The sequence below is a fragment of the Pocillopora verrucosa genome, chromosome 5 (assembly GCF_036669915.1).
Source record: "Pocillopora verrucosa isolate sample1 chromosome 5, ASM3666991v2, whole genome shotgun sequence".
NCBI lineage: Eukaryota > Metazoa > Cnidaria > Anthozoa > Scleractinia > Pocilloporidae > Pocillopora > Pocillopora verrucosa.
The window spans coordinates 13952736-13978959 of NC_089316.1; the positions used below are offsets into that span (position 1 = coordinate 13952736).

Sequence of the window (26224 nt, forward strand, 5' to 3'; positions counted from 1 at the left end):
TAGAAAAGAACTTCCTTCTTCCTGTTTGGGCTCTTTGCAAAAAAGCAAGAATTCAACATAATGCAAAGGAGTGACTGGAGTAATGCCTCTTGGACTACAATGTAATACAGCTATTTCCTTGAAAGTGTCGCTGAACAATGTCTCCTTAAATAGAGCGAAAGAAATATATTAATTTAATAAGAAAACCGAACAAATTTAGCAAAATGTTGTAGAGATTTACACAAACATGGCAAATAGTTTTCTCAAACAGGTGTTCTTAAACAATTTTGCTTGATGTGCCAGTTTAGATAAATAAGCCCTCTAGAGAATGGAGCTGCACACTGCTTCAGACACAATATACACCTCGAGGGTACATAAGATGCAATTATGGAAACTTCTTTACTCAGAGCCGAACCGGGAAAAGAATCACGTTTTTGTCAAACTTTGGGTCGAAACTTACGTAATTTAAAACATTAATTGTTTTGCTAACCGGCCGTAACCAAAAGTTGCATTTTTGAGGCTTAAAAGATCGAAAGAGTTCCGACCATTCGATTTATAAAGTTTGCATTGTGAGACATACGCCCTGGGGTTACTTAGTGCGACTGAAAAGAACCTCTCTGCAGTCTCGACCACTTAGTGCAAAACAGGAAGCATATTCGACCGACAATTATGAACTTTATCATTCTTTCCTTTGTTCTCCAAAAAGTAAAAAATTTTGACTTTCCTTTAATAATGAAGAAAGAAAATTAATGCGTTGAATCCAGTATTAACCTCATAATTCCTTTTTTTCCCGAAAATTGGACACTATCACCACTATCTATAAAAACGGCCGACACTTTATGTACGGATTTATTTTAATTTAACGTTCTTACTTTTGCTGCCGTCTTCTCTTTGAAATGTAAGGCAATGATTCGATCGGAATTACTTCGATTGACCGACAGAAAATTTAATAGGAGTTGACGAAAACGTTTCATGATGATATATTGATAAATTTCTCTCTTTTGCGAGGTGGAAAGTAGGAAAGCATTAGAATTGGTGAAATTCATCAAAGCACTCCATTTAACCTCCTTTAGTCTTTTCTAGAAAACTTCAGAACTTATAGTTTCCTCTCACTTGTTTCGGAAAATAATACCATTTCAATTCGGCTGGATTTCAAAAATTCGACATGAGACGAGTAGATTTTGGCTCTGTTTTATTTGTTGGTTCTTTTTTTGTATTTTTCCTCAGCAGCATATTTAGTTTACCAAATTATTAGACTTTTGGCTTCATTTTCTCGTTATATCAACTCTAAATTCTATTAGAGGAAAAGGAACACGGATATTATAGCGGTTGTGAAACTGCACCACCCGAACCTTATCGCTGTTGAATTATCTTTCTCAGACTTCGAGTTCCTTTTTTTTTTGTTTTGACTGCAAAGACAAAGAACTAAAAACCACCAGATATTTCAAATGAAATTTACAAGCCTAAGGTAACCGCGGGTAAATGTACCCAGCCAAGAACTCTTGACCCAACTCTTGAAGCATGCAAAACTCCAACAGCTTTCGACCAAACTCCTAGAGGAAAGCGAATTTTTGAAAGGAGTAAAAAATTAACTGGCAAGATTTCTGCACTATTTCATGGCACATGCAGTTCTTGGATAGAGAAAACAAAGGCGAAATCAGTAGATTGCTTTTAAGACTACGGCTTTGTTTTATAATAGTATGGGGTAATACGGAAATCTTTCCAGAAACCTTGCAATATTTAATTGAATAGAGGTAAACGGAGCGAATTTTTATACTTTATATTTTTATACGGTCAGAAAAAGCAATTTGAACTTAATTTGAAAGCTGAAACGATTTTGGTACGTCGGTCTTTAAATAAACCCTTCTCCAAAGCTCTCAGTGAACCTTCCGACAAGAATGTGAGGCCATTGATTCCATCTCATTGTCAATGAGCCTCGAATGAATACACGGGGTTGAGGCATTATCATAGTATGTGATGCATGTGTGTTCTGCACGAGATTGGAAGTTTTAGTTTCCTATTAAGCCAAAAAACTAAGGAAATGGCCCTTAAATTCGCAAATTCGAGATTCTAGACCACGCAACAAAAATGCAAATGACTTTCCTACATGGCGCCATAACGCAAGATGAAACCTTGTGCCCAGCTTTATACAGCCAATTATTGATCTCATCAAAGTGACCGTGACAGTGATAACAACAATGACAGATACAGTGACAGTAACAGTGACGGTGAAAGTGACATGGAATGAAACACAAATGGAAACAAAGACCGAGACCGTGACACTGACAGTGAAGAGACAGTGACAGAGGCAGCGACGATGCTGTAGACGGTGACAGTGACTGATGCTGACAGTGACAATAAAGTAACACTAGCTGACATTGAAAATGACAGAGACAGTGATGGTGACCATTAAAAACACTGCGACAGTGACAGTAGAACTCATAGTGAAAGCGAGAGGGACTGATAAAATGGTCTCGCTAATCGTCATGTTACTGAACTAAGCCGTTGGTTCATACGGTCCGCATAACTTTCATTCGCTTTCCACCTTGTCCAACTGCTCTTTGATTTTGGCAGGTCTTGCTACTAACTACTGGTGGATATCGTCATAGGGTGGGTGACTTTTGGGTCTAAATCAAAAGAAATAGGCCTCCCGAACTGTCCAAACCCGGTATGCACATAAGGAAATGCTTAGAAACCCACTCCAGAGTCATTGTGGCAGGGCGGGGTGATAAAGACGTGTTTGATGAAGAACGTCAAACATGCGTTCTGGCGGCTTAAGCATGTCTCGCTCGTGCGAGATCTCGGTTTTTGGCAGCTGTACTGAGGCCTAAGAATGGGGGTCTGGGAGTGTGGCGGTACCATGTGATGTTCCAAGTGAATGGACTTTATCTGCACGGATCTTAACCACACCCAGGTTGACACAGTCTGAGCCAGACAGGAGGTGTATGTCTTGTGTATGCGAGTCTCTCAAATTATGAAATGCGAGGAGGTGGTACCCTGCTCTGATTTCAGCCAGTTATTCTAATTTACCAGTAGTTATGAGCTTACATTTGTCATAGGTGAATAAAGGTTGCTTACTAGGGGTGAGACAGTTTTTGAGCTTCTGCCTAGGAGAAATCAATGACTGAGCAATTTTTTCTGGTATTGTGTTGCAAGTGCAGGCAGTATCTAGCTGCACCCTGATTGATTTGGTAAGGTCCTTGGTCAAACTGATTATCAAGTGGCTGAAGAATCTACGCCCCAGCGCCACGCCATGAGGATTTTTTGAAATGTTGTAGACACTTTGGACATCCTCATTTAGTTTAATATCCACCTCCAAGTGGTTAGTTTCATGCTCTTCCCCTAAACTGACATAAAGATGGTGTGCCTGGGGTTTGGTGCTCACAAACTCAGAGGATCTGGCTAAAGATGGTGCTCCTATTCGACATATGCAGGCAGTGTCCGATTCTCTCTTAGCCTTTCTTAGAGCACCGCTTGTTTGAGGGGGGGGAGCATGGAGCGAGGGTGTGCTGGACCTGCACAATACTGAAAGGTGTCAGCCTTGCGCTAACAGTTAGATTGACCTTTACCCTCCTATGCTCTGACTTTGGGGGTGTTTTTGTGTCTCTGTAGTTAGTTTGTTCTCGGGGACCTTTAGCTTGCTGCATCGCCTTAGCCTTCTTACATTGCTCATAGTTCTTAGCTACCTATAACATCGTCTCAAATAAAACTATGTCCTTCGTTGTCTTATCTGTTACTTCGACAGGAGGCTCGCTGTCGCACCATCTAATGAGTTCGGACCAATCTTTGAACATCTGTATGAACTTTTCATAATTTCTTTGTGGAGCATGACCACTGCGACTCCCTGTCCCGACGCGAACGCCATCGTCAGTTTTATGTTTATTGCTGACCTCCGAGAACCGTGCTAAATTGGCTGGAATCCCACTCCTGATACCATGTTGTAGAACAAGGAAACACTACGAAACTATAAATGGATGTCACATTTATTCAACACACCCTAAGGCATGCTGGGGCAATCTATAACAAATGCATGACGTAAAAGTCATAGGTTTGCAGTGAACTTTAAATTACTCCTAAATGATTCAGTGACTGGTCCTATTTTTTCGCAACCTCCACATATCTCAAAAACGCTACGAAAACATAGGCAACGTTTTGGTCATAAGTTCATCGTAAACTAATGACCAACCTACAGCTTTAAAATGTGCTCGCGCACGTTGCAAAACTTTTCCTTTCATCCATGACTTCTAGAAAATATCGGGGCCCAAACAATCCATCAAGGGTACTGATCACTTCATGTGCTCATCTGCCTATGTCGTCCATTGCATAACTTGCACTTATTGCTAAAAGATGAACATTGCTGAAGCAGGAAGACGACCAGGTGACCGATTCCGAGAACAAATGTTTGTGACATAGAAAGAAATGAAAAAGACGCATCCAAGCCACTGTCTCATTGTCTTTGTAATCGTGACATTCACCGACCTTGCCCTATCTCTGTCACTGTCACTGCCACTATCGTCGTCGCTGTTTCTGTGACTGACTTTCATTATGGCTGTTTCTCTCTTTGTCTCTTTCACTGTTACCATCACTGTCACTGAACTAGAATTTCGGGCAACATGACTCAGGTTTTGGGGGACATGACTTCAGGCGAGATGACTCTGGGGCAACTTGATTGGTTACCACTGGCACTGTCAGTCGTTTTTTGTTGTTGTTGTTGTTGTTGTTGTTTTGTTTGTTTTTTTTTTACCCTTAGTATCTCTCTTATTGTCAATGTCAGTGTCACCATCTTTGGCACCGTCCTTGTCACTGTCACAGCTATTGTCATTGTTTCTGTCACTGTCCTTATAGTTGTCAGTGTCACTACCACTTAATTTTCCTTGTTACTGTTACTATCACTGTCTCTCTTTCATTGTCATTGTCACTTTTACTGTCACCATCAGTGTTTGTTACTGTCACTGTTAATGTCACTTTTCATATGACCTTCACTTTCAATGTTATTCTCAATGCCACTCTCAATGTAGCTGTCATTGTTAAAATCACTTTTACTTTCAATGTTGTCATCATGGTCAATCCCCCAGTTTCTGTCTGTCTCTGTTTCCGTTTCTGTGTCTGTCTGTCTTGTTCAAAGGCATTTTTTTTTATTCTCACTCTTACTGTCAATGTCTGTCATTGTTAATATCACTGTCACTGTCTCCATCATAGTAATTGTTTCCACCACTATCTGTCACTGTTTTTGTTAGTCACTGTTAACGGATGATCTGCTAAAATGATGTTCGGCAAGACTTCAAATGAAGCTTGTGTTTTGTTCTGTTAAACTTAAATATTCTTAGTTTTCACCCATATTTGTCACTCTTTAAACATAAGTTTCAGGCTATTTTCCTTGACTAATGTTGTTAGCAATTTTGCAAAGACTGATAACCAACGCTTTTAACTATAATGCTTATATAAAAGTTATCAATAAGTTTAGGTAGCAACTTTTGAAATTTAGGCAGCAACTTTTTGCATTCTTGGCATTTATTTTTTGCAACTTTAGAACATTCCAGCAAGCAACTTAACAGAATTTTACGTACACAATCAGAAAGGCCTGGTCTCCTTCACTGTCTGTCGTTGTCACTGTCAGTATTGTCATTTCACTGTCTGTTTTCTATCACTTTTACTAGCATTGTTACAGTAGCTATTATTTTCCTCATCATGGTCACTGTCCCTGTCTATGTGAATGTATCTTTCATTACCACGATCACTTTCACTACCACTGCTACTGTCACTTTCAATGTCACTATCACTATCACTGTTTCCATTGCTATCACTGTTTCTTTCACTTTATTTTACAGTGTCACTGTCCCTCTATTGTCCCTCAATTTCAGTCACTGTCCCTTAGGATATTATTTTCACTGTTTCTTTCATTTTTATGGTTACTTTATCTGTTTCCTTCACTGTCACTTCAAATATCTCTTTTAATCTTTTTGTCATTGCACTATCTTTTCTAGTGTCTTTGTCATGCACCGTCATCATCTTTGTCACATTCTAGGTTGTTTTCTTTATCATTGTCATGGTCCTTCCTTTAGTCACACTCTCTGTCACTGTCTCTGTCCTATACTTCATCACTCTTATTGTCTCTCTGATTCTCACTATTATTATCCAGTATATTTTTCTTTCTGTTTTGTCATTGTCATGTCACTCTCATTGTCAGTGTCAGTGTAAATTTCATTGTCTGTCCTTGCCTCTGTAACTAGAAATTTTACTCGTATTGTCATTGTCACTGTCTATCTGACTATCCCTATAGCTGTTACTGTTGCTGTCATTGTTGCTGTAAGTTACCTGTCCTTTAGTTAGAAGAGAGCATAATTACTTGATCTGGACATTGTGTTTCAGCTTCAGCAATTAATTTATCATACTGACAAAACATGTTATATTATGAACACCAGGCAAATCGTCTTTTTGTAATTTGATTGTGAACTTTGTTTTACAGAGGTTAGGGAGGGGATATAACATTTTTCACACATGGTCATGTACTACACACAAGCAAAATATCTTTTTTCAGAAAATATAGTTACAAATCAAGTTGCATATATAAGAAATTTTATTAGTTTCCTTTCTGGAGACTTGAATAGGTATATATATTTTCATAAATAAGTCATTCCTTTTGCTGGCAAAAGCTCCTCAGAGCCTTTGCATACATTATGTTCCACTATCACTTTGTACATACAACTTCCTGTTCTTGTTATCTACCACTCTCTAGCATAAAAATGGCTGTGAAAAATTATCTAGACACAAAAAAATTCTCTAATTCCTAAACAATTCTACAAAATTAGATTTCCCATAAAACAAACCGCTGTCCATTGATGTTTCTTCATGTTGTCTGCAACTTTTCTTTGGTTATCTTTTTTTATGTGATTGGTTTAAGAAAGAAGCATACATTCAATCCTAATGGATAATTGGACCAATCAATGGCCATCCTAGTTGATAACTGGCCCAATCAATAGCTATTCTAATCCACGATTGGTCAGGGCATACTAGTTAGAGTTCATCATGGTGTTGGACAGCAAAGTTGTAGAGACTGTTCAAATCTCTGGGCCCACGATACTCTTGTTTCCGAATGCCTCTGCTAAATATGATAAGGGTAGGATACCCCTTGATCTAAGAAAAAATAAAACAAAACTGAGAATAAAGAAGAGGTTAAAACATAGTGATATTACCTCATAAGTGATTTGCAACTCCACTATTTAAGAAAGGCTGTGGTAAGATTTCTCTTGTAAGTATTTATTTCCTAGTTGGAATGTTAAAAAATTAGCTTACTCCAAAACTATGACAAAGATCAGCTTCTTCTGAGCAGTCAACCTGAGAAAAAAAATCGGCCAATATTAAAAAAAGAGAAAATGAAACAAATGGCGGGGTAGTTCAAATGACAAACTTGATGAGAGGGCACCTAAAAATAATACACAGATGTTTGAAGGCCATCCCTTTTAAGTTAAAGCTACAATATGGTAGCTAAACAATACATTCCTGGATAGGATAATTTGATTTTATCAACTGAGTTGATAATGTCAATTGGCCACAGGGGGAGGGACAAAGGGTTAACACTGGAAATGTAACCTTTGAAACTCTTATTGGCCAATTTACAAAATCAACTCAGTTGATAAAACCAAATTATCCTGTTGAACTTCCCACCAATACAGCACCAAAGTTTCTTTTGAAACTTACCACCTTTATTCATAATTTGATCAGTTCTCAACTCGCCTAATGCAAAAATGAAAAATACCTAAAGGGAAAATTTGGGAATGCATTTCCCTTAACAGATAAAGGTACTCAATCTCTGTGGGTTAAAGTTGAAAAAGATACAGGCAAAACTGTTATAAGTTTTTTCCCACTCCAGTTACTTATCCTCCTGCTTTTTTTTATGAGTTTATTTTGATTCTCAAGTCTACTATAACTGGTCAGTCTTTTTTTTCAGGTTCATGACAGTTCATGGAAAGGTTACCACAGAACTGTTAGGTGAGAGTGTGAATTACATTTAACAATAAAAAAGAAACCTTTGCAATTCTAGGTCCAGAAGCACTGTCTGCGCACTTGTTTGCCAACTGATCCCAGATTGGTGCAAGTGTCTGGCAGTGGACACACCTGTGAATACAAGACGAGAGTGAAACACAACCTCAGAAATATGATAATGAATTCTCCCTTTCATTTGGACTACCACCTCAAGCCAATAAGCTATCTAAGTATGTAAAGATCAGGAAAACCCCTTTAATCCTTGAAAAACTCCAAATTTAAATACAATTAGTCTCAATCCAAGTTTGCAAGAGGCTTTGATAATTAGCACACATATTGCATTCCAAACTAACCAGAGAGCACATGCCAAACTCAGAAGGTAGAAAAAAGGAGACCTAATTCCTGATTCTCCTTCATAATCTCCATGACATAAGGGAAGCTCTTGTAGTGAAATAACAGATTACCCAGACAACATACACAAAAAACTGATGCAAAGTGATGGTATTTTGAACTTACCAGGGTACATAAAATTTGACAAAAGTTGTGCCCACACTGACCATGGCATCAAAGTTACTGTCTGTCAGCTGGAATGGCTTAATCTGAAAAGGAGCCATGGGATTATCAGAATTATCTTGGATTTCAATAGCAGCTGTAGTGCAGGCAAATCAATAGATTTATCTTTCTAAATGATGATGCAATGTTCAACAAGGGTGAGCCCAAGAGCCTGAGGTCCTTGACCTAAATCAGGTTTAAAGCATGAAGATGTCTTGACAGTTTCCCACTTAGTCAGTAACACAGTCTGTTTCTGTATCCAGCCACATGCATACAAGCTACTACAGGGGAAAGAACGTAGTTATGTTTGATTAGTGGTGGAGAATCACACTTTCAAAGAAAGGGTCTAAACACAACACTGTAATCAAGCCTACAATTAGGGGAACACTGTGAGTATTGATACTTCATTGCTGAGATGATTTGGTTGGAAATGTATTACAAGAGGAATTTAAAAACCAAGGAAGAGTGGTGAACAAAAACAGGCAAAAGACTTGGCTCTTGGTTTCACCACTGTGATTTCAATGCGTTGTCACTAGTTTCTCTCCCATCCAAGTGAGACTGGGAATATAGAAACAACCCTCTAATTGCAATTTAAATTGTTACCATGTCAGCCTCTGTATCATCTGATGGAATCTCCTCAGCAGTCTCACTGTTTTCTGTGATTGCACTACTTAACAAACTGTGCTCAGAGATCTTTAGAGTCAAATAATTCTTCAGATCATCAAGTGAACGTGGTCCTTCATAATGGTCCACCTAAAGCATTTAAAATTCAAATCAGTCCTGTTGATGGTATAGGGAATTATTTACCAGACACAAAAGTACCATAACTTTAACCATAGCTACATGCTATAAAAGGACTGATAACATTCTGACAGAAATGATTCCATCCAGAAGGGAATGTTGCTCTATGGCTGTTCAAAGCCCTTGCCTCCTTTCCCCCATATTTTTTTAGCAGTACCAGTATTATTTTATATTCTCAGAATTATATTTGATTTCACAAATATTGTGAGGTGTGTAGTATAGTTTGCCCAAGCTTTAATAGTGAGATGAGGGAACCTGCCCTCACCTCTGAAATAGATGGTACAGAGACACCAATCCCTGGATAAAGATAACAATGAGACCACCAAATAATATTTTTGTAACCAGATTCTTCACTGAACACAGGGGAATGAATATCTTTGTTACGTTTCCTCATTATTTTCACTAGGAACAGTAAGCAGAATATCACTAACCTCTCTTCCATCTTTAAACAGCTTCAGTGAAGGATATGCATGGATATTGTGTTCAGTGCATGGTTTGCTCTCAGTTGTACAATCAATCTGAACAATATAAATTTCCAAATGTCAATGAGGCAAACACTTATTTGACAAGAAAATAAAAATGTAATGGTCTCCATCTCTCTGAAAAGCAAAAGATAGTGACCTTCAAAAAACAAAAGATGTTGAATTTTCACCTTGGCAATTGTCACATCCACATTGTCTTTATGGTACTCTGCTAGTGCCTTCCAAGTGGGTGCAAGTTTGCGGCAGTGACTACACCTGTGCAACAAAATCCAAAGAGTGAAAGCTACATGACATTGTATGACTGATAACTATGTATTCTTAATAACCGTGATTACCAGTTCATGATTATTAGTCTTTGGAGCATCATTACATTGACCCCAATGTAGAGAGTTTTTGACTTTTAAAAGGTACAGAATTTCCTTACAGTGTTTTTCTCCACCCAGACTTATAGCAATCTGTCAAAATACTGGGGAGGTTCTTACAATGGAATACGGTCTCATCAAAATAGCAGAAAATTTACACTACTATTAACCTCACTGTATTAAAAGAAGACTAGGTAAATTCCTAAGGTTTTTAACTTCTTGGCCTGTAAGATTTGTGTTTTTTAAATTAAAATCTAGTGATACCAACTTCATTCTGACAAGAACTAGCATCAATCCAAACAGTTCTCTGTGACCAAACAATTTCTTCTTTGAATTAATGTAATTATTGCCACTCAGTAACTTCACAATATTTTGCAATAAATTCATGTTAGATGCAGTTCAGTAAGCTAACTTGGACATGTTTCACATAACTAACTAAAACATCTCTGGTGACTCAAACCCACAATTTGAGGCATCAGTTTCATGCTCTTTCACAATGAGAGGCGACCTGTCAAGTTTCTTTATGCAATTCATTCACTTATTTAGCTGTGTCCCAGTTCAGCTAAAAGCTGGTTCAAATGGGGGCCTGACCACAACACTAGGAGCTGTGTTCCCTACTCTTTACAAGAAGGGAGTGGGTTCTTTGACATACTGTGCTAACCAGTGCAAAGGAGATGCAGGAGATGGGAACGATAGTCTATCATCCTTATCCAAGAAAACTATAATGTCTGACCATTTGTGGATGTTATAGCAAAGGCAGGACATCCCCCTCAGTTAATTTAAGACCCTTAATGTTAGTCCAGTTTGGGGCTTGAACCCTTGACCTTCAGCATAGGAATACAATGAGCTAGCATGAAGATCAGCAGGAAAATCCTTGAACATCATGTTAATACCATGAAAATTATATTTTTTCACTTACCATGGGGCATAGAATTTCACAAAATGCAGTCCCATTTCCACATGTCTATCAAAATTATCTGACGTCAGTGTGTACAAACCATTATCTGATTCACCTGTAGCCTCTGAATTTTCCTTTTCTTTTTGCTAAAAGAAACCAAGATTTTAAAGGTCTTATAGTACTGATTTATTTCAAGCTTTTCAGTATCAACATGCAAGGAAGGTGTATAGAGGCTTCCTGACAGGTGCAGCCATCGTGACTCCATGACAAAGGTCTTTTAGGTTTGGTATTTGGTCACTCTCAAGTGCAACACTTGAAATTGCCTCTTAACCCACCAAATTCTCAGCATAAGTGTGGGTAAACTGCCAAGGGTTACTAAAAGTTTTAAAAGCCATTTAACATGTTTCTTTCAATATATGATCCATTAACAGAAAAAACTGTTAATCTAGAACAACAAATAATACATTTCATGTCCTTGACAATGGCCTTCTGTGTAAATCAAGCATTACAAATCAAAAATAAAACAAGGTCTCTCAGATATGCCAAGAAAAACAAACTGTTCACTCTAAATTTATGAGCACTTATTTATATAATTGTTCTCACATGAGGCATTTAATAGGGAACAGTGCTTAATCAAGGGTCACAGGCACTTAATTTAGTAAAGATGATAGTATTTCATTTGTTTTATTCCTATATAGCTGGCAGCCCAAAAGGGCTCAAAGATTGGACAGATACATCTTGACTTTTAAGGGTATGGGTATATACTACTTAGCCTTTGTCAGATTGTTTGGATTCAATAAATCTAAAGAGAGAATTATGAAAAGCTGACCCAACCAATTTTCATCAGAATCTGCTGCGTAGATTTCCTATCTCCACATCATTCATATTCAAGGTTGCTCTGCCTTTCTTTTCAATGAACACACATCAATCCTTCAGTTACGTGGCTGCCTCTGGTGTTGTGTCTTACCTCTGATGTAACAGCAAACTTATCAACAAAGGCTTTTAGTTCACCCATTCTCCTTTTTCCATTGTATCTCTTTATTTCACCATGATCATAATAAAGTTTTAACCTTAAATTAAGAAAAGAAACAGAACATATTCTATTACATTACTAGTAAAAGCTAACAGATGTTTACTGACAAAAGGTAAAAGATTTGGCCTTACGTAGGATATGCACGGATATTCTGCTTTGCACATAGTGGAGTCTCTTTTGTACAATCAACCTAATGAAACAATAACAAAAAACAAACAAATAGCTGCACATTTGCCTCAGCTTTTATAATAGTTATCATCAAAATAATTGGTGTACCACAAGCTGTTAATATTACTGATATTGTCATCATCATGCACTTATATCCTTTTCCTTACTGACCACATGATTGACACGCATGATTTGAGACAAATCCAAATATTCATTGACAGAAGTTACATGTGCCATAAAACATCTAGCCAACAAGTCTTACTCCACCCTTGAGCTTGTTTTAAATCTATATTTCTCCATAAAAATATAGGGAAATAAATAAGAAGAAAAAAACTAGTCAACTGATAAATAAAAAGTAGTTGTCCTTATTTTTTCTCACCTTAGCTATTGTTACATGTTCACTGTGTGGGATTTTATTGTAGTGATTAGCTAGCTGATTCCAGATTGGCATGAAACTTGCACAGTATTCACACCTAATTATTAACAATTGAAAACAGTATAAGACTTAGAACCATATCAAATGGAACTAATATCAGACCTTAGATAATCCTTATCAGATATTCTGTAAAACTAAGTAAAATTTTTGTTATAAGACATAGATACTGGTAGTGAGCACGTCTGTGTCCGAAAACCCGTTTTGAGTGGACACTTCAAGAGTACTCAGGATGTAGCTCCCTGGCCGAAGAATTGCGGTGGGTTAAATTTCTACAGGAAGAGAAGCATGTTTTCGAGGAAAGTTATCTCAATTTCACGACGAACCAGAATGTTGCTACGTTGTACTACTCGAACACTGAACAATCTTACAATGTTCTGTGTGTTTAATACTTTGCTCCAGACTATGTCAAAATTATGATGCAGTTAAACGACTAGCTGACCTGTGTTGCGAGCAGTTGTGTAGGAGACGATCAACGAAGATTGCATCAAAGTTAATCTTTAGAAAATAAATACCTGTACAGTGATGAGCTTAACATAGGTGAAACAGCCGGAAGTTTTATTGGTGAATGTTTACAGAAATTTTACGACTTACCAAGGGCCGTAAAACATCACAAAATGTGTAGACGATCCAAAAACTTTGTCTTCAAAATCTACATCTGTTAGTGAAAGTACCTTATCGGCTAATCTTGGTGAAATAACGGAAAAAAAGACCAAAGCAAATGCTTGTAATACGGCCATGATTTACGTAAAGACACGTTTTGTTTTGGTGGGAAACCGCAGAATATAGGGTCGTTTACATCGCAGTCGAATCCAGCGATAGTAGGAATGATTGGCTCCTTCGATGTCAAACAGAAGAAGCGAAACTTCGTGTTACATTTCGGGACTTATGGGGAGAGGAAAAAGAAGCGAAATTTGTCATCATTTATTGGTATAAAGTGCGTAAATAATATTTCATTGCAAATGAAATATGCAAAAACTCTAAAAATGGCCTCCTCAGAAACAACAGTTTTAAAATCTCGACCACAACGCTGGTCATCTCCAAGAGAGATAGGAGAAGTTTTCACCAACGCTCTCTTACAACTCGCACCTTCTGCCACACTGGTGTCTTGATATGTAAGGAGAACAAAAATGGCGGACTGAAATGGTAAGAACTAGCCCGGCGGACATTGATCGGCGCAACAGAAAACCTGATGCAGTTAACAGACCTCCTTAACTCAGTTATTAAAACTACTAACATGGCCCACCCGGAAAGATGGGATTCTAAAACAGCGGTAGACATATTTAGCTTACGCTCTCAATTGTGTACTTTCTTAATTTTGTTAATTTCATGGTAGTGAATATTTATCGATGGCACCTCTTGACTCAAAGGGTATATTTCTATACTGCATATCGATGAGGTCACATTTCAGTTTGCTATCTTGCACCAGCCGTCGTCGTCGTAATAGCAGGAATTCCAATAACAAATCAAAGCGACTAATCAAAGCGATAATTTCGTTACACACATTCCTAAATCAACTGATTTGTTTAGGAAGGGGAATTCATTAACCTAAATCTACTTTTTCTTTCTTGGTGCACAACACTTGGCAATACAATATGACAGCGATTTCTCGCATAGATTAATCTAATTCATTCCTATCACGGAAAGAGCTTGACAATGAAGAGGATGCTCGCAAACAAAAGTCGTCCTGGTTATAAATGTTTTCTTATAAAATTCAAGACTTCCTCATTGTCACTAAATCGGATGGAACTGAAAGTTAGTTCCTGAGAGGAAGGTCAACAAGACACATCATCGCTACAGACATACAGAATCAATTGGAACGCCACACAATTCCTTAAAAACCATCAACTTTAATAAAACAAGTTTAGAATATAATATTAAGCAATAAAACAATTCGTTTCAGTTTCTTGTTCAAACACAACTTCAATAACAAGTACGGATCTTTAACACGAAAATATTTTAATGTTGTAAAGATTTATTCCTCGATGTTTCGGCGTCCTTTATACGCCTTTATCGATGTTAGACAAAAATCAAAAAAGGCAACTGTAAAAGTAGGCATAAGTTTTTTCTGTTTTGAATCTTTTTAAACACACTGAATGATAGCCTGACATACATATAAGCTTCGTGATGACACCGAAACTTCTTGGTTTAAATTACCCTTCAACAATTTTGGAAAATATTCTTGAAATGTTAATTTTTGTAGAATATGATATTTCTACTAAATAAAAATACGCCCTGGAAATTACAACAGTAACAATATCAATAAAATAACTACTTAAAGTTCGGAAACCCACGCACTGAAGCAGAAAAATCGCTTAAACTTTGCCTAAATAAGTAATGACCTGAACTTTCTACATTCTGTTATCCAAAGCACGTTTTTATTTTAGTAAATTCAACAAAAACTAACAATAACTTGTTCCTCGTTGATCATCATCTGGCCTTGTTGGAAATCAACGCTACCTATTTACCAACCTTTCTACCAACCTTTAACTAAATAGCTCCCTCCTTGCCTCCATCATTAATAAAGATTGCCACACAGTTTCAACAAATCTAATGAACAATTCAGTTAAGAAATTTGATGTATCCTTTCTGAGCTTAGTAAATAACACTTGACCGTTAATTCACATAAACATTTCGCCATAATATTACTTTTTAAATTATGAGAAGGCTTTGACGAAATTCTTTCTTATCTCTCCCAATCTCAGCCACAGCGAGACCTTTTCCAGTCAGGAATTGTTGTTCTTGTCAATCTTTGTACCAAGCTTGGGCACTTTTTCCTCTAAAGTTCCCTTCCTTGATGACTTTTCCTTAAATGGCCCCTTCAACTTGTCAGTAAGACCTCTTTTCCAGACTTCACGAGTTGTTCTACCAATACTATGATTTTCTTGACGTTTAGAGGGCTGCTGTAGCGATGAAAAACTTTCTCTACATCGAGCAGAGTCCCGCTTAGAAAATCGCACTCTCCTGTGATTCTTCCTTGTTTTCAAACGCTGACCTGTATCGTTGACACAGCTTATATCACCATCTTCCAGTTTAAAAGAATTGTTATTATTCTCACAGATGGAAGACTGTTCATTCACTGTAAGACACGTTACTGAAAGTTGCTCAGTTCCTGGAAAAAGATCGTCATGCGATGAGGTTGAAAAAGACGAAGATTGGGTACTTTTCCATCTCCGAGAACATTTTCCTTTGATCCGCTGCGGTTTTGGGGATGGACCACTATCTTTAATATTTCCATTCTTCAGTTCTTTCACAACAGTTTGAGTATAGCTACAACATTCTTTTGACAAATTGTCCCAATCACTTGGAGATCCACTTGCTTCTTTTGAAAATTCGTCTTTGAAATCGTTGCTTGATAAATCGAGACAAACGCCCTCCACACTACTTCCATCCGGTGACAGTCGCCTTCCCATTCCCATCACACTCTCTTCATGGGACAAAATTGTAACTTGTTTATGCACGAGGTCCTCTTGACTTTCACAGTATTGGTGGCTTGAGCTGATGTCACTACCAGATACCTTCATGTGGCAAAGTTTTGCTAACGTAACTACTTGGCTCTCATGTTTGTGTCCAGACAGTGGGTTGTTTTCTTTGAAATCTTCTTTAGGTTCCTTCTGAGTGTCCTTGTATGCTACCGTCGTTGTATAGCCGAAGTCGTTATCTGCCTTAGCAAGGAAAGATTTTAAATTATCATCTGTCTGATTTACTGGCGAAGTCATCATTCCCTCAAATGAACTATCGACTGAAGACGTATCTGAACTGGAATCCACCAAACTACCTTGCGAGCCGCACGAATCCATCGAGTCACTGACGACAGAACCACCTTGGGAGAGTGCAGTTGCTGAATGAGTAAAGACCAGTTGGCCACTGGCATCAACAGGTGGACCAGCTGCCTGTTGTGCTTGCTCATAAAGATTTACACCGGAAAAGCAAGGAAAGGCCGTGGCAGCTTGAAAAACTGGAAATAACTGTGGCTGAAGTTGGGCATGAGGCACAGATGGAAGGCCTAAGCTTGGTGGGACTAAGTTAGAGAACATCATTTGATTTCTGTACTGGAACGGTGGCATAAAGACCTGTTGAGGATGCGGTGGTTGCATGAGGTGAGATGCCATCACAGGTTGAACAGGAGTGGAGAAAGTGAAAGACGGGTAGCATGGTTTCAACAGAGGTAACGCGGGGTACCCTTGGTAGAAAGTTCTATGTGGATTACCCTGCAGTGGCGGGAATGATGCTTGACTGTAATACAAACAGGGACCTGAAGGCTGTTGAGTTATCACTTCTCTTGCATTCCCTGCCAAAGGCAGCTGATTTGATTGCTGGTGAACTGTGTCAGGGGTATATCTCCGCTCCTCACCGAGGGGCGGTTGACGTGAAAATGCACGGTCGTCTACGGATTGGTCATCACTGGCACTGCTGCTCTCTGATGACAATTCAGCAAGGAAATTACCACGTGCCTGAATTGTACTCTCAGTGCTTGTAAGATCAGATGCAAAACCCTGATTCATACCACAGCTTCCAAGGGAAGGGTTTTCTATCGGAATGGACGGTGGTAAAGCAGAGTTGGGTAAATGAGCACATGAAATTTCTTCCCATGAAGAAATCAAACCATTGGTTCTTTCTACCGTTGAGCCGTTAAGACGTGGGGGTTTGTTTGCCGAGCACGCTTCATGCATGAAGTAACTATTCGTATCAAAGATACATTTAGAGTTGCCTTGATCAGTTTCCTTCAAGGCCTGAAAACCACTACTTGATAGGTTAACAAGAGGAACGAAATAGTTGGTACTTGTCCTTACTTCATGTAAATAATTGCTAACATTTTCTTTCTCTTCTTCACATGTTATTTGATCATGTACCAGGGCATTTCCAGGAGACTGCTCAAAGTCCAAAGATGATGGGTGTGCATGACACGTGTCTCCGTCAGACCGAACAGCAGATGCCACAAAACTAGATTTCAGGGTACTTTCTTCACACGATTCAAACTGCACCTCAATGGCACCACTAAGATTTGATTCGTTGACTTCAGGTTGCTCTTCGAAGCATGTTTCATGAGAACTTTCAGGTGATTTTGGAAGAGACCGATCATGCTCTGAGGGAAAATTCAGCACAACAGGTTTCACCGAATTACCTGGAGGTAGATCGCAATTCTGCTGTGAAGACTTCGTTATCTTGTTAGGATCGAAATTATCTCCTTCAGTCAGGTCTTCAAAGTGTGTTTCAAATGTTCCTTGCACAGCATGGACTAAAGGTACATTGTCAAAGACTGGACTTTCTTGTGTCGAACTAAGTTCCTTGCTCTTCCCTAGAGTATGTGCTTCAGGTTCATTTACACCAGTTACATTAGAATCACAATCTTTGCCATCGCACTCAACAGGAACGAGAATAGCAATGTCTCCTATAAGAACACTAGCGAACTTATGCTCCAGGTTTGTTGTGGACGAAGCGCCAGAAATTTCCGTAAGCTGTAACTTTGCTACTAAACATTCAGTTGGGGAGCAACATCCATCAAAAGCTTGCTCCTTCAGCTCACTCTCTGGTTTACCTTTATCAGAAGACGAACAGGGAGCGGATGGTTTGTTTTTTGTAATGTAGTTGTCATTTACAGAAGGATTTATTAGCTTGGACTGCCTCGGTTTGACTAGATCTCTTCTGTTGTCTTTTCCTGAAAAGGCGACTTCCTTGGAAAGCATGCCGTCTGGTTTCTTTTTTCTGAAAGATTTCCTCCCTTTGACAGTCTTTTCATCTCTTTGCTTTGGTGCATGAGGTGCTGAGTCAGTAGAACCCTTTCTAGCTTCAGCTCCGGAGGTTTTTCCCCGTGAACTCTTATTACCGACTTCAACATTTTGCATCTCAGACAGGGAATGTTCTCCTTCAGATTTGTGCGAGGAATGAGTTCTTTCAGACTTTACTTTTCCTATTGGAGATTCGACGCCTATTTCATTCTTCTCTGAATGAGTGTACGATAAGTCATCAAGAACCAGGCTCAGAGGAGCAGGAGTAGTACACTTCAGGGTGAAGCTACTTCGAGGTGCAGCTTTTACTAAGTCTCTCTCCCAGTCCTCAGTACCATTCTCTCTTTCAGATAACTTGCCATCTTCTAAGCTGTTCACACTTACCATGTTTGGTTGTGGTTTTCTTTCAGCATGGTGACTTTCTGAACTCGCTTTGTTTGGTTTCTCTTCGTGCAACCTTGGGTACGCTGTTAAACCATGATTTTGAAGCCCTAGTCCACCGAAATGTAACGCTATAACCTTTGACACTTTCCTTTCAATACCATAGGTTTTCATGACTTCATAAAAATCCATAAAAGAACAGCAATCTTCAAAGATTCTTTTGAGAGTGTTGTACGTAATTCCCTCCTTTAAGAGTTTCTTTATAGACATATTCTTACTGCATGCATCCAGCTTACACAGTTTATCTAAATTGGTGAGAAAAAGAGATGGTTTACTAATCAGTTCTATAACTGCACGATAAATACAGTTTAAAAACCTGTACGCAACGAAAACAAAGCTAGTGTACTCAGTATCACCAGATGTTAGATCACCACCCTCAGATGTCCATGTACATCTATTATATTTTTCATAGTTCAGAGCGCCCTCTACGCCTCCTACTCCCAAATCCAAACATCTGAATCCATACCACTCACTAAGTAACGCATACCCATCTGACCAACCTTCTAAAATGGCTTGTTGCTGTTTTTTTCCACACTGAGAGATGTAATACTCCAATCTACAAACATAAATTTTAGTTCATGATAAATATTAAATACATTTCCATAATATCTCCTTTGTTATTGAAATAAAAATAATGGACTTGCTCCATTTCAAAACCAGAATTGCCAAGGACTTATATATGTAACTACTTTGGAGAAGATGCACGTTCTAGAATCCACATTATTTTTGTGGTTTACGGTCAACTCGCCGACGGACCAACTCGCCGACACCAACTCGCCGACGTATAAAATCGAGTAGAGACGTCGGCGAGTTGGTCGTCAATCCAATACAACTTATTAGAAGCTAAACATACAGAAAATTAAACGATATTTAGTAAAAAAACATTGGACATTGGTGAACATCAAACAGAAGCTTAAACATCGGTGAACATTGGTGAACATCACCAATGACTATAACAGCTTAAGACGCGAACGAGTTATTGTGCGACAACAACACCGTAAAGACTCATCATGTCAATCGCTCAGATTTTTTAACGAAAACGTGGCTTTCTAGACGAGATCTTTAGTAAAAAGCATTTCTTTTTATTTGCAACAAAGTTTATAAGGATCTTAAGGCGAATAAAGCGAAGTAAACCTCACCAACGACTCTAACAGCTTAAGACGCGAACGAGTTATTGTGTGACAACAACACCGTAAAGACTCATCATGACAATCGGTCAGATTTTAAAGGAAACTTGGCTTTCTAGTCAAGATCTTTAGTAAAAAGCAATTCTTTTTATTTGCAACGAAGTTTATAAGGATCTCAAGGCGAATAAAGTAAAGTAAACATCACCAATGACTCTAACAGCTTCAAACACGAACGAGTTATTGTATGACAACACAACTGTAAAGACTCATCATGACAATCGGTCAGATTTTTTAACGAAAACTTGGCTTTCTAGACAAGATCTTTGGTAAAAAGTATTTCTTTTTATTTGCAACAAAGTTTATAAGGATCTTAAGGTGAATAAAGCGAAGTAAACCTCACCAACGACTCTAACAGCTTCAGACGCGAACGAGTTATTGTGTGACAACAACACCGTAAAGACTCATCATGTCAATTGCTCAGTTTTTTTTTTAACGAAAACTTGGCTTTCTAGACAAGATCTTTAGTAAAAAGCATTTCTTTTTATTTGCAACAAAGTTTATAAGGATCTTAAGGCGAATAAAGCGAAGTAAACCTCACCAATGACTCTAACAGCTTCAGACGCGAACGAGTTGTGTGACAACAACACCGTAAAAACTCATCATGTCAATCGCTCAGTTTTGTTCACGAAAACTTGGCTTTCTAGACGAGATCTTTAGTAAAAAGCAATTCTTTTTATTTGCAACAAAGTTTATAAGGATCTTAAGGCGAATAAAGCTAAGTAAACCTCACCAATGACTCTAACAGCTTCAGACGCGAACGAGTTATTGTGTGACAACCATAGCAACCACGCGGAACCACATGTTTTTTTTTAACTTTAAAGAAAGATTTATTCATGATCGAGAACGTTTGATTTACGATAAAAACGATAAAATTCCATTTATTATAAAGATCAGATGAACATGTGAAAGTAATGTATATCATGCAATTACTCTGCTCTTGTAGGTCCGTTTAATCTCGACATCGATTGGGCCGCTGTTCTTTCACCATTTTCATATTTCTCCCATAATCCAAACACCTTACTCTGTAATTGCCTAATAAAAAGAAATGCTTTTTACTAAAGATCTTGTCTAGAAAGCCAAGTTTTCGTTAAAAAAACTGAGCGATTGACATGCTGAGTCTTAACGGTGTTGTTGTCACACAATAATTATCTCGTTCGCGTCTGAAGCTGTTAGAGTCATTGGTGAGGTTTACTTCGCTTTATTCGCCTTAAGATCCTTATAAACTTTGTTGCAAATAAAAAGAAATGCTTTTAACTAAAGATCTCGTCTAGAAAGCCACGTTTTCGTTAAAAAATCTGAGCGATTGACATGATGAGTCTTTACGGTGTTGTTGTCGCACAATAACTCGTTCGTTATAGTCATTGGTGATGTTCACCAATGTTCACCGATGTTTAAGCTTCTGTTTGATGTTCACCAATGTTCGCCAGTGTTTTTTTACTAAATATCGTTTACTTCTCTGTATGTTTAACTTCTAATAAGTTGTATTGGATTGACGACCAACTCGCCGACGTCTCTACTCGATTTTATACGTCGGCGAGTTGGCTTCGGCGAGTTGGTCCGTCGGCGAGTTGACTGGTTACCATTTTTGTTGCCTCCATTCCACAGTACATGAATATTTGAAAATTTACTGATAACTGAGTATTGAGACTCAACCCATAATCAAATTGTTTGAAAATTGTGTTCAAATGAGCTTGAAACTCAATAGTGAAAGCTGCTTTCTCCAATAAAAAGGTACCTAAAATAAATTCACCACAGGTCAAACTACACGCAAGTTGACTTTACCCAGGAGAAGGGACAAAACCAACCTCAATCAAATCTAAGAGTACATGGCTTTTGAAGTTAGTAGAAAATGACACTAGCTTTACTTTCCCTTCATACAATCTGGCTTCTTCTCTTTGGACAGCACAATTCTTAGTTCAATATGAAAGTTGTACTCATTCTGATTCCCTTCAGACATTCCCAAGCAACAGTTTATGATGGAACAAACCTTTCTTTGGTAGATGAATACTTCAAGAGGCGAAGTAGTTTGCGGAGTGGTGTCTGTGTGAAGATCTTAACCATTCCATCTACATCACCCATGGCTCTGTGTCTGTCTGAAAAGCCAAAATGGAACTTTGCAAAAAGACATTTTCTAGTAATGGTTTAACACTAAAGTTAAAGAGAGTACCACTGCAACTTAATTTTCCGAAATTGATTGTAGAGATTCTGAGTTAACCAAAGCTAAAAAGTCAGAGGAAAGTGCATTAACACACAGATAGAGTAAGGGATTTGATTGGATGGTTAACAACACAAAATTAGGGAAAATGAATGTCGTGCAAATAAATAATCTAAGAGACAAATTATATTTCTTCTCGCACTAGTTCCAACTGTTTTGTTCCATGAATTATGTTTCAAAATGATAGTTTGGGTACTGCACAGGAGAGGCCAACAAAACTATGTTACATGGGGAACCAGACAGCAAGAAACCAACATCAACCAAATGTTTCAAATCAGTCCACAGTTTGTTGAGGAGAGAATGCCAAATAGTAAAATTTGAGTAACAATGCTAGGTTGAAACACATCAGCAGTCCATATAAAGGCAAACCTAGTTGGTCATGTTCTGAATTCATGAATTGTTCAAAAATACCTCTAAGAATACTGCACATGTATACATCACACCTCCTTTGACAGTATTTACCTTTAAAAATTTTCTTTGGAAAGAATTTTCTATACAGCGCCTCAAGGGACAGTCTTGTGTTGGCCAACAACTTCTCCCCATTGTCTTTCAACTAAACAAAAGGAGAGTTCAAAGAGATGTAATCAACATTTCCTTCACATCGTTTTAAAGCAGTTTTGAAGGTTTTGATTCATTTTTATGCATGACTTTCAATATGCTCATGACAACATTTTCATGAAAAATACATGCAGATAAATAAAAAGATAAATTAAAACGAGCTTTTACATATCTGCAAGCAAAGTGTTAGATTGTCTCTTGTGAACATATAAAATATAAAACAGATGTTGTGCATGCCAAGGTATTGAAATGGGTAGGGAAGGAGGCTCTTTCCTCTCAAAAGGTACATCATATGATTATTTGATCATTTGTCCTTCTTCTACATTAATACTAACAGTTAAACAAATTTCAATGATATTGAGATAGAGAAAGATGTTTTTTGTCTTTTCACAAGAGTAGGACAAAGAAAAATTCTAGGTCCCCATGAGGAATTGAATCTCAGACCTTCAGATTGCATGATCCAATGCTCTATCACTGAGCCTCAGAGACTCCACAGTGAGTGAAGTCTATTACAAAGTTCAGATGAAACAAAATTTACCATCTCTCTTGTTCTATTCACATGCAATGATATCATTGGGTAAATATGTTAAGTTATTGCGACTCATAACAATTTATAGGTACCTGCAGTTTCAGGTTCGAAAAAGATGGAACAATTTCCCAGGTGTTACTTTAAGGTTTCCAACATTCACATCCATTAATTTTACAAAGTATTCCTCATCAAAATCAATACACCCACAGGTACTTACAGTTAAACCAAAACAATAGGTTCAATAAAAATTTAAAGCGCAAATTATGTGTACATTTTGTTTCATTTCTATCCTCTGTTCAAATTTTACTTTCCTTTGTTTTGGCATGTGGCACTGCATGACAAAGAGTCTAAAATCAAAGAAAATTAAAATTTGAACCACAACATAAGTGCATCACCTACACAAGCATAACTGTTTTAACTAACTGATTCAGTGCAAGTTCACACAAGATTTGCAACCAAACCCTGCACCAACCTCATGACAGAAAACCAAAGTATCTGCAAAATGAACATTGTGCTGGGTCAAAATTGAGTGATGTAATCCACACCTCTCCATGTTGTTCAGTAAAATCAAGAAGTCAAATTGATAGCCATGGTGTGCACACAACACTGAAAAACAAGAATAGAAATAGTGTTAGTAATCAGTTGTAAGGAAACATCTACTTGATATTTTAATTGCTGGGTATTTTTACTTTTCTATGCTACTGCATTTGTTGGGTTACATGATACTTGCAGTACCTGGACACCACTGGTAAATTTCTCTTTATGAGAACCCCTGAGAAAAATACATTTAAATTTAATCACACAGGGAACACTACCATGTTTGATTTCTAGCCCAAGAACCGCTATATCAAGTACTTTACCTGGAAAAAAATGCTTCCCATGTTTCTTTTTGGCTAATTTCACCATGTCATCTATCCAGGAAAGAAATTTAAGAAAAATCTCCCTGAAGAATGGCTTGTTGCTTAGATCCTCCTGTGACAGACCACAATCTCTGGCAGCTAGACATGATGTGAGTACACAATAGGAAATAAAAGTTGTTTAGACTATTAAATAAAAAGACTAGAGTAACATCAAAAAAATATTTTTCTCTACCTCTTGACATTCTCCTCCCCTATCACAACCTAACTATAAGTTGTCAGTAAATGAGAATGGAGTCTCTGTATGGATAAAATGAACATAACACATCATGGAAAGTCTGTCTGTATGGTATTTCCCCTCCTGTTGGTTTGTATCAGAAATCTTACTTCTTTACTGCCTCACTCATTAATTATTAATACTATCAATTTGTGTATGTTATTGTACCATACAGACAGACCTCCTTGAAGTATTCTATGTATATTGTAAGTGTATACCCCATAGGTAAATATTAGTAGCATATACCCCACAAGTGAATAGTGTATTTTCACATGTACTGATAGGCTAGTTAGGAAGTCAATAGCAAGTGCTATTCACCTCTGAGGACCTGGTAAGACAAAATTGCCAATCAAGAGTTTAATGTTCGACCATTTGTAGCTAAAGTTCTCAAAACACAGGTGGTGAATTTGCCCTTTAATTCCCATGAATGACCAAAACAGAATTTATCCTCACAATATCAATACAATATCAAGAAGACAAGTGATGAAAAAAGAAAAATATCAATTAGGGTTTAATAGTTGATTCAATATCAAATTCTCCAAACCATCATTATGAGAACTGTTTGCCATGCTGTAAGGAGAATTACCAAAGAGATCTTAGGAATGAAAAAGTAAAAAGCTTAAATATTGTGTTTGTTATCATCAATATTGAACTCTTTGAGATAACCACCAATAAAACTAAATTTGGAATTACCAGGCTTCTGTACATTTCTTCCTGTCATTCGGCAGAAAAGAAATAACCTATACTCTCCTGTTTTAAAATTTAGGATGAAGAAGCTCAAAATTTTTATCTGTAGTATTAAGAAGTGCGACAACACCTTGAGAAAAAAGGAAAATAATAGGTCATTTCCCTCCAAATCAATTAGTTAACTAAATCACAGTTCGTTTACTAACAATTATATTCGCAATGCACTCGAGCTCTTCCATGGGATTAAAAAACGAAAAAAGATTCGTTGCACCCACAGCAAATTTAAAAATCATATCATCGCCTTCTTACTTTAAAATAAATATACCACTCGAGAAGAAGGTAAAGACCATGAGAAAAGGAGCCGGTGTCGAAAACAGGATTGAGACTAGTTCAGAAATACATGACGAAGCCTGTGTTTATGGCGTTGGCAATTAACATACCGGAAATACCAACACACATTGTAAAAGCCTGAACGAGTCGAGACAGTTTCTAAAGGAGCATTTTCGTGAGAGGGAGTCTTAATTGTCTTCAAATTCGCTAAATGTGAAATTTTTAGATCGAGAGAAAATTAGGAAATCATTTGAATTCCGTCGAATCACCAGACATGCGCTTCTTCGCACGCGCTGTTATTCTTGGCAAATTGTTAGACGCTGTTCAGATGTTGAAGGTTTTCTTTCCCATTTCTATGAATCTTTGGCTCTTTTCCAGTCCGTGCAAAAACTTTACAGAAAAAAATTTCTTCACACATAGCTTTTTCTTTGAAATGCAGCGGCGTCACAAAGGGCACAAAGTTGCTGACGGTGTAGATTTATCGTGTCGATGTTATGCAAGAAGCGCATAAACAACGTTCACTTACCGAAGGCACACAGCGGTTGTTTGGTGTTTATCAGCGACTGAAAAGAACCTTTCACAACATCAGGATGGCACTTTGCAGCTATTTCAATGATATCGCCACAGTAAACATTTCCATTAGCGGCTTCACTATCATAAAATATCATCAACGGTTGAACTTTCGCGTCTTCTTTCTCCTTAGCTGCCATGTTCCTTTTTCCC

The 26224-nt window shown here is 37.8% G+C and overlaps 2 protein-coding genes across 2 annotated transcripts; both read right to left on the reverse strand.

Moving 5' to 3' along the window:
* Positions 1-6533: 6533 nt before the first annotated feature.
* Positions 6534-13466, reverse strand: LOC131777530 (thioredoxin domain-containing protein 5). The gene is made up of 12 exons (XM_059093837.2): positions 13286-13466; positions 12638-12731; positions 12222-12280; positions 12025-12127; positions 11079-11203; positions 9968-10052; positions 9747-9833; positions 9118-9267; positions 8479-8561; positions 8007-8094; positions 7273-7314; positions 6534-7113 (listed from the first exon to the last, which is right to left on the reverse strand). Exons 1-12 carry the CDS (start codon positions 13429-13431, stop codon positions 6994-6996), a joined length of 1182 nt encoding a protein of 393 aa, XP_058949820.2. The 5' UTR covers positions 13432-13466; the 3' UTR covers positions 6534-6993.
* Positions 13467-14521: 1055 nt separating this feature from the next.
* LOC131777542 (uncharacterized) lies at positions 14522-26218 on the reverse strand. The gene is made up of 7 exons (XM_059093851.2): positions 26028-26218; positions 24211-24348; positions 23823-23956; positions 22726-22816; positions 22036-22141; positions 19362-19417; positions 14522-19106 (listed from the first exon to the last, which is right to left on the reverse strand). Exons 1-7 carry the CDS (start codon positions 26209-26211, stop codon positions 15418-15420), a joined length of 4398 nt encoding a protein of 1465 aa, XP_058949834.2. The 5' UTR covers positions 26212-26218; the 3' UTR covers positions 14522-15417.
* Positions 26219-26224: the final 6 nt, after the last annotated feature.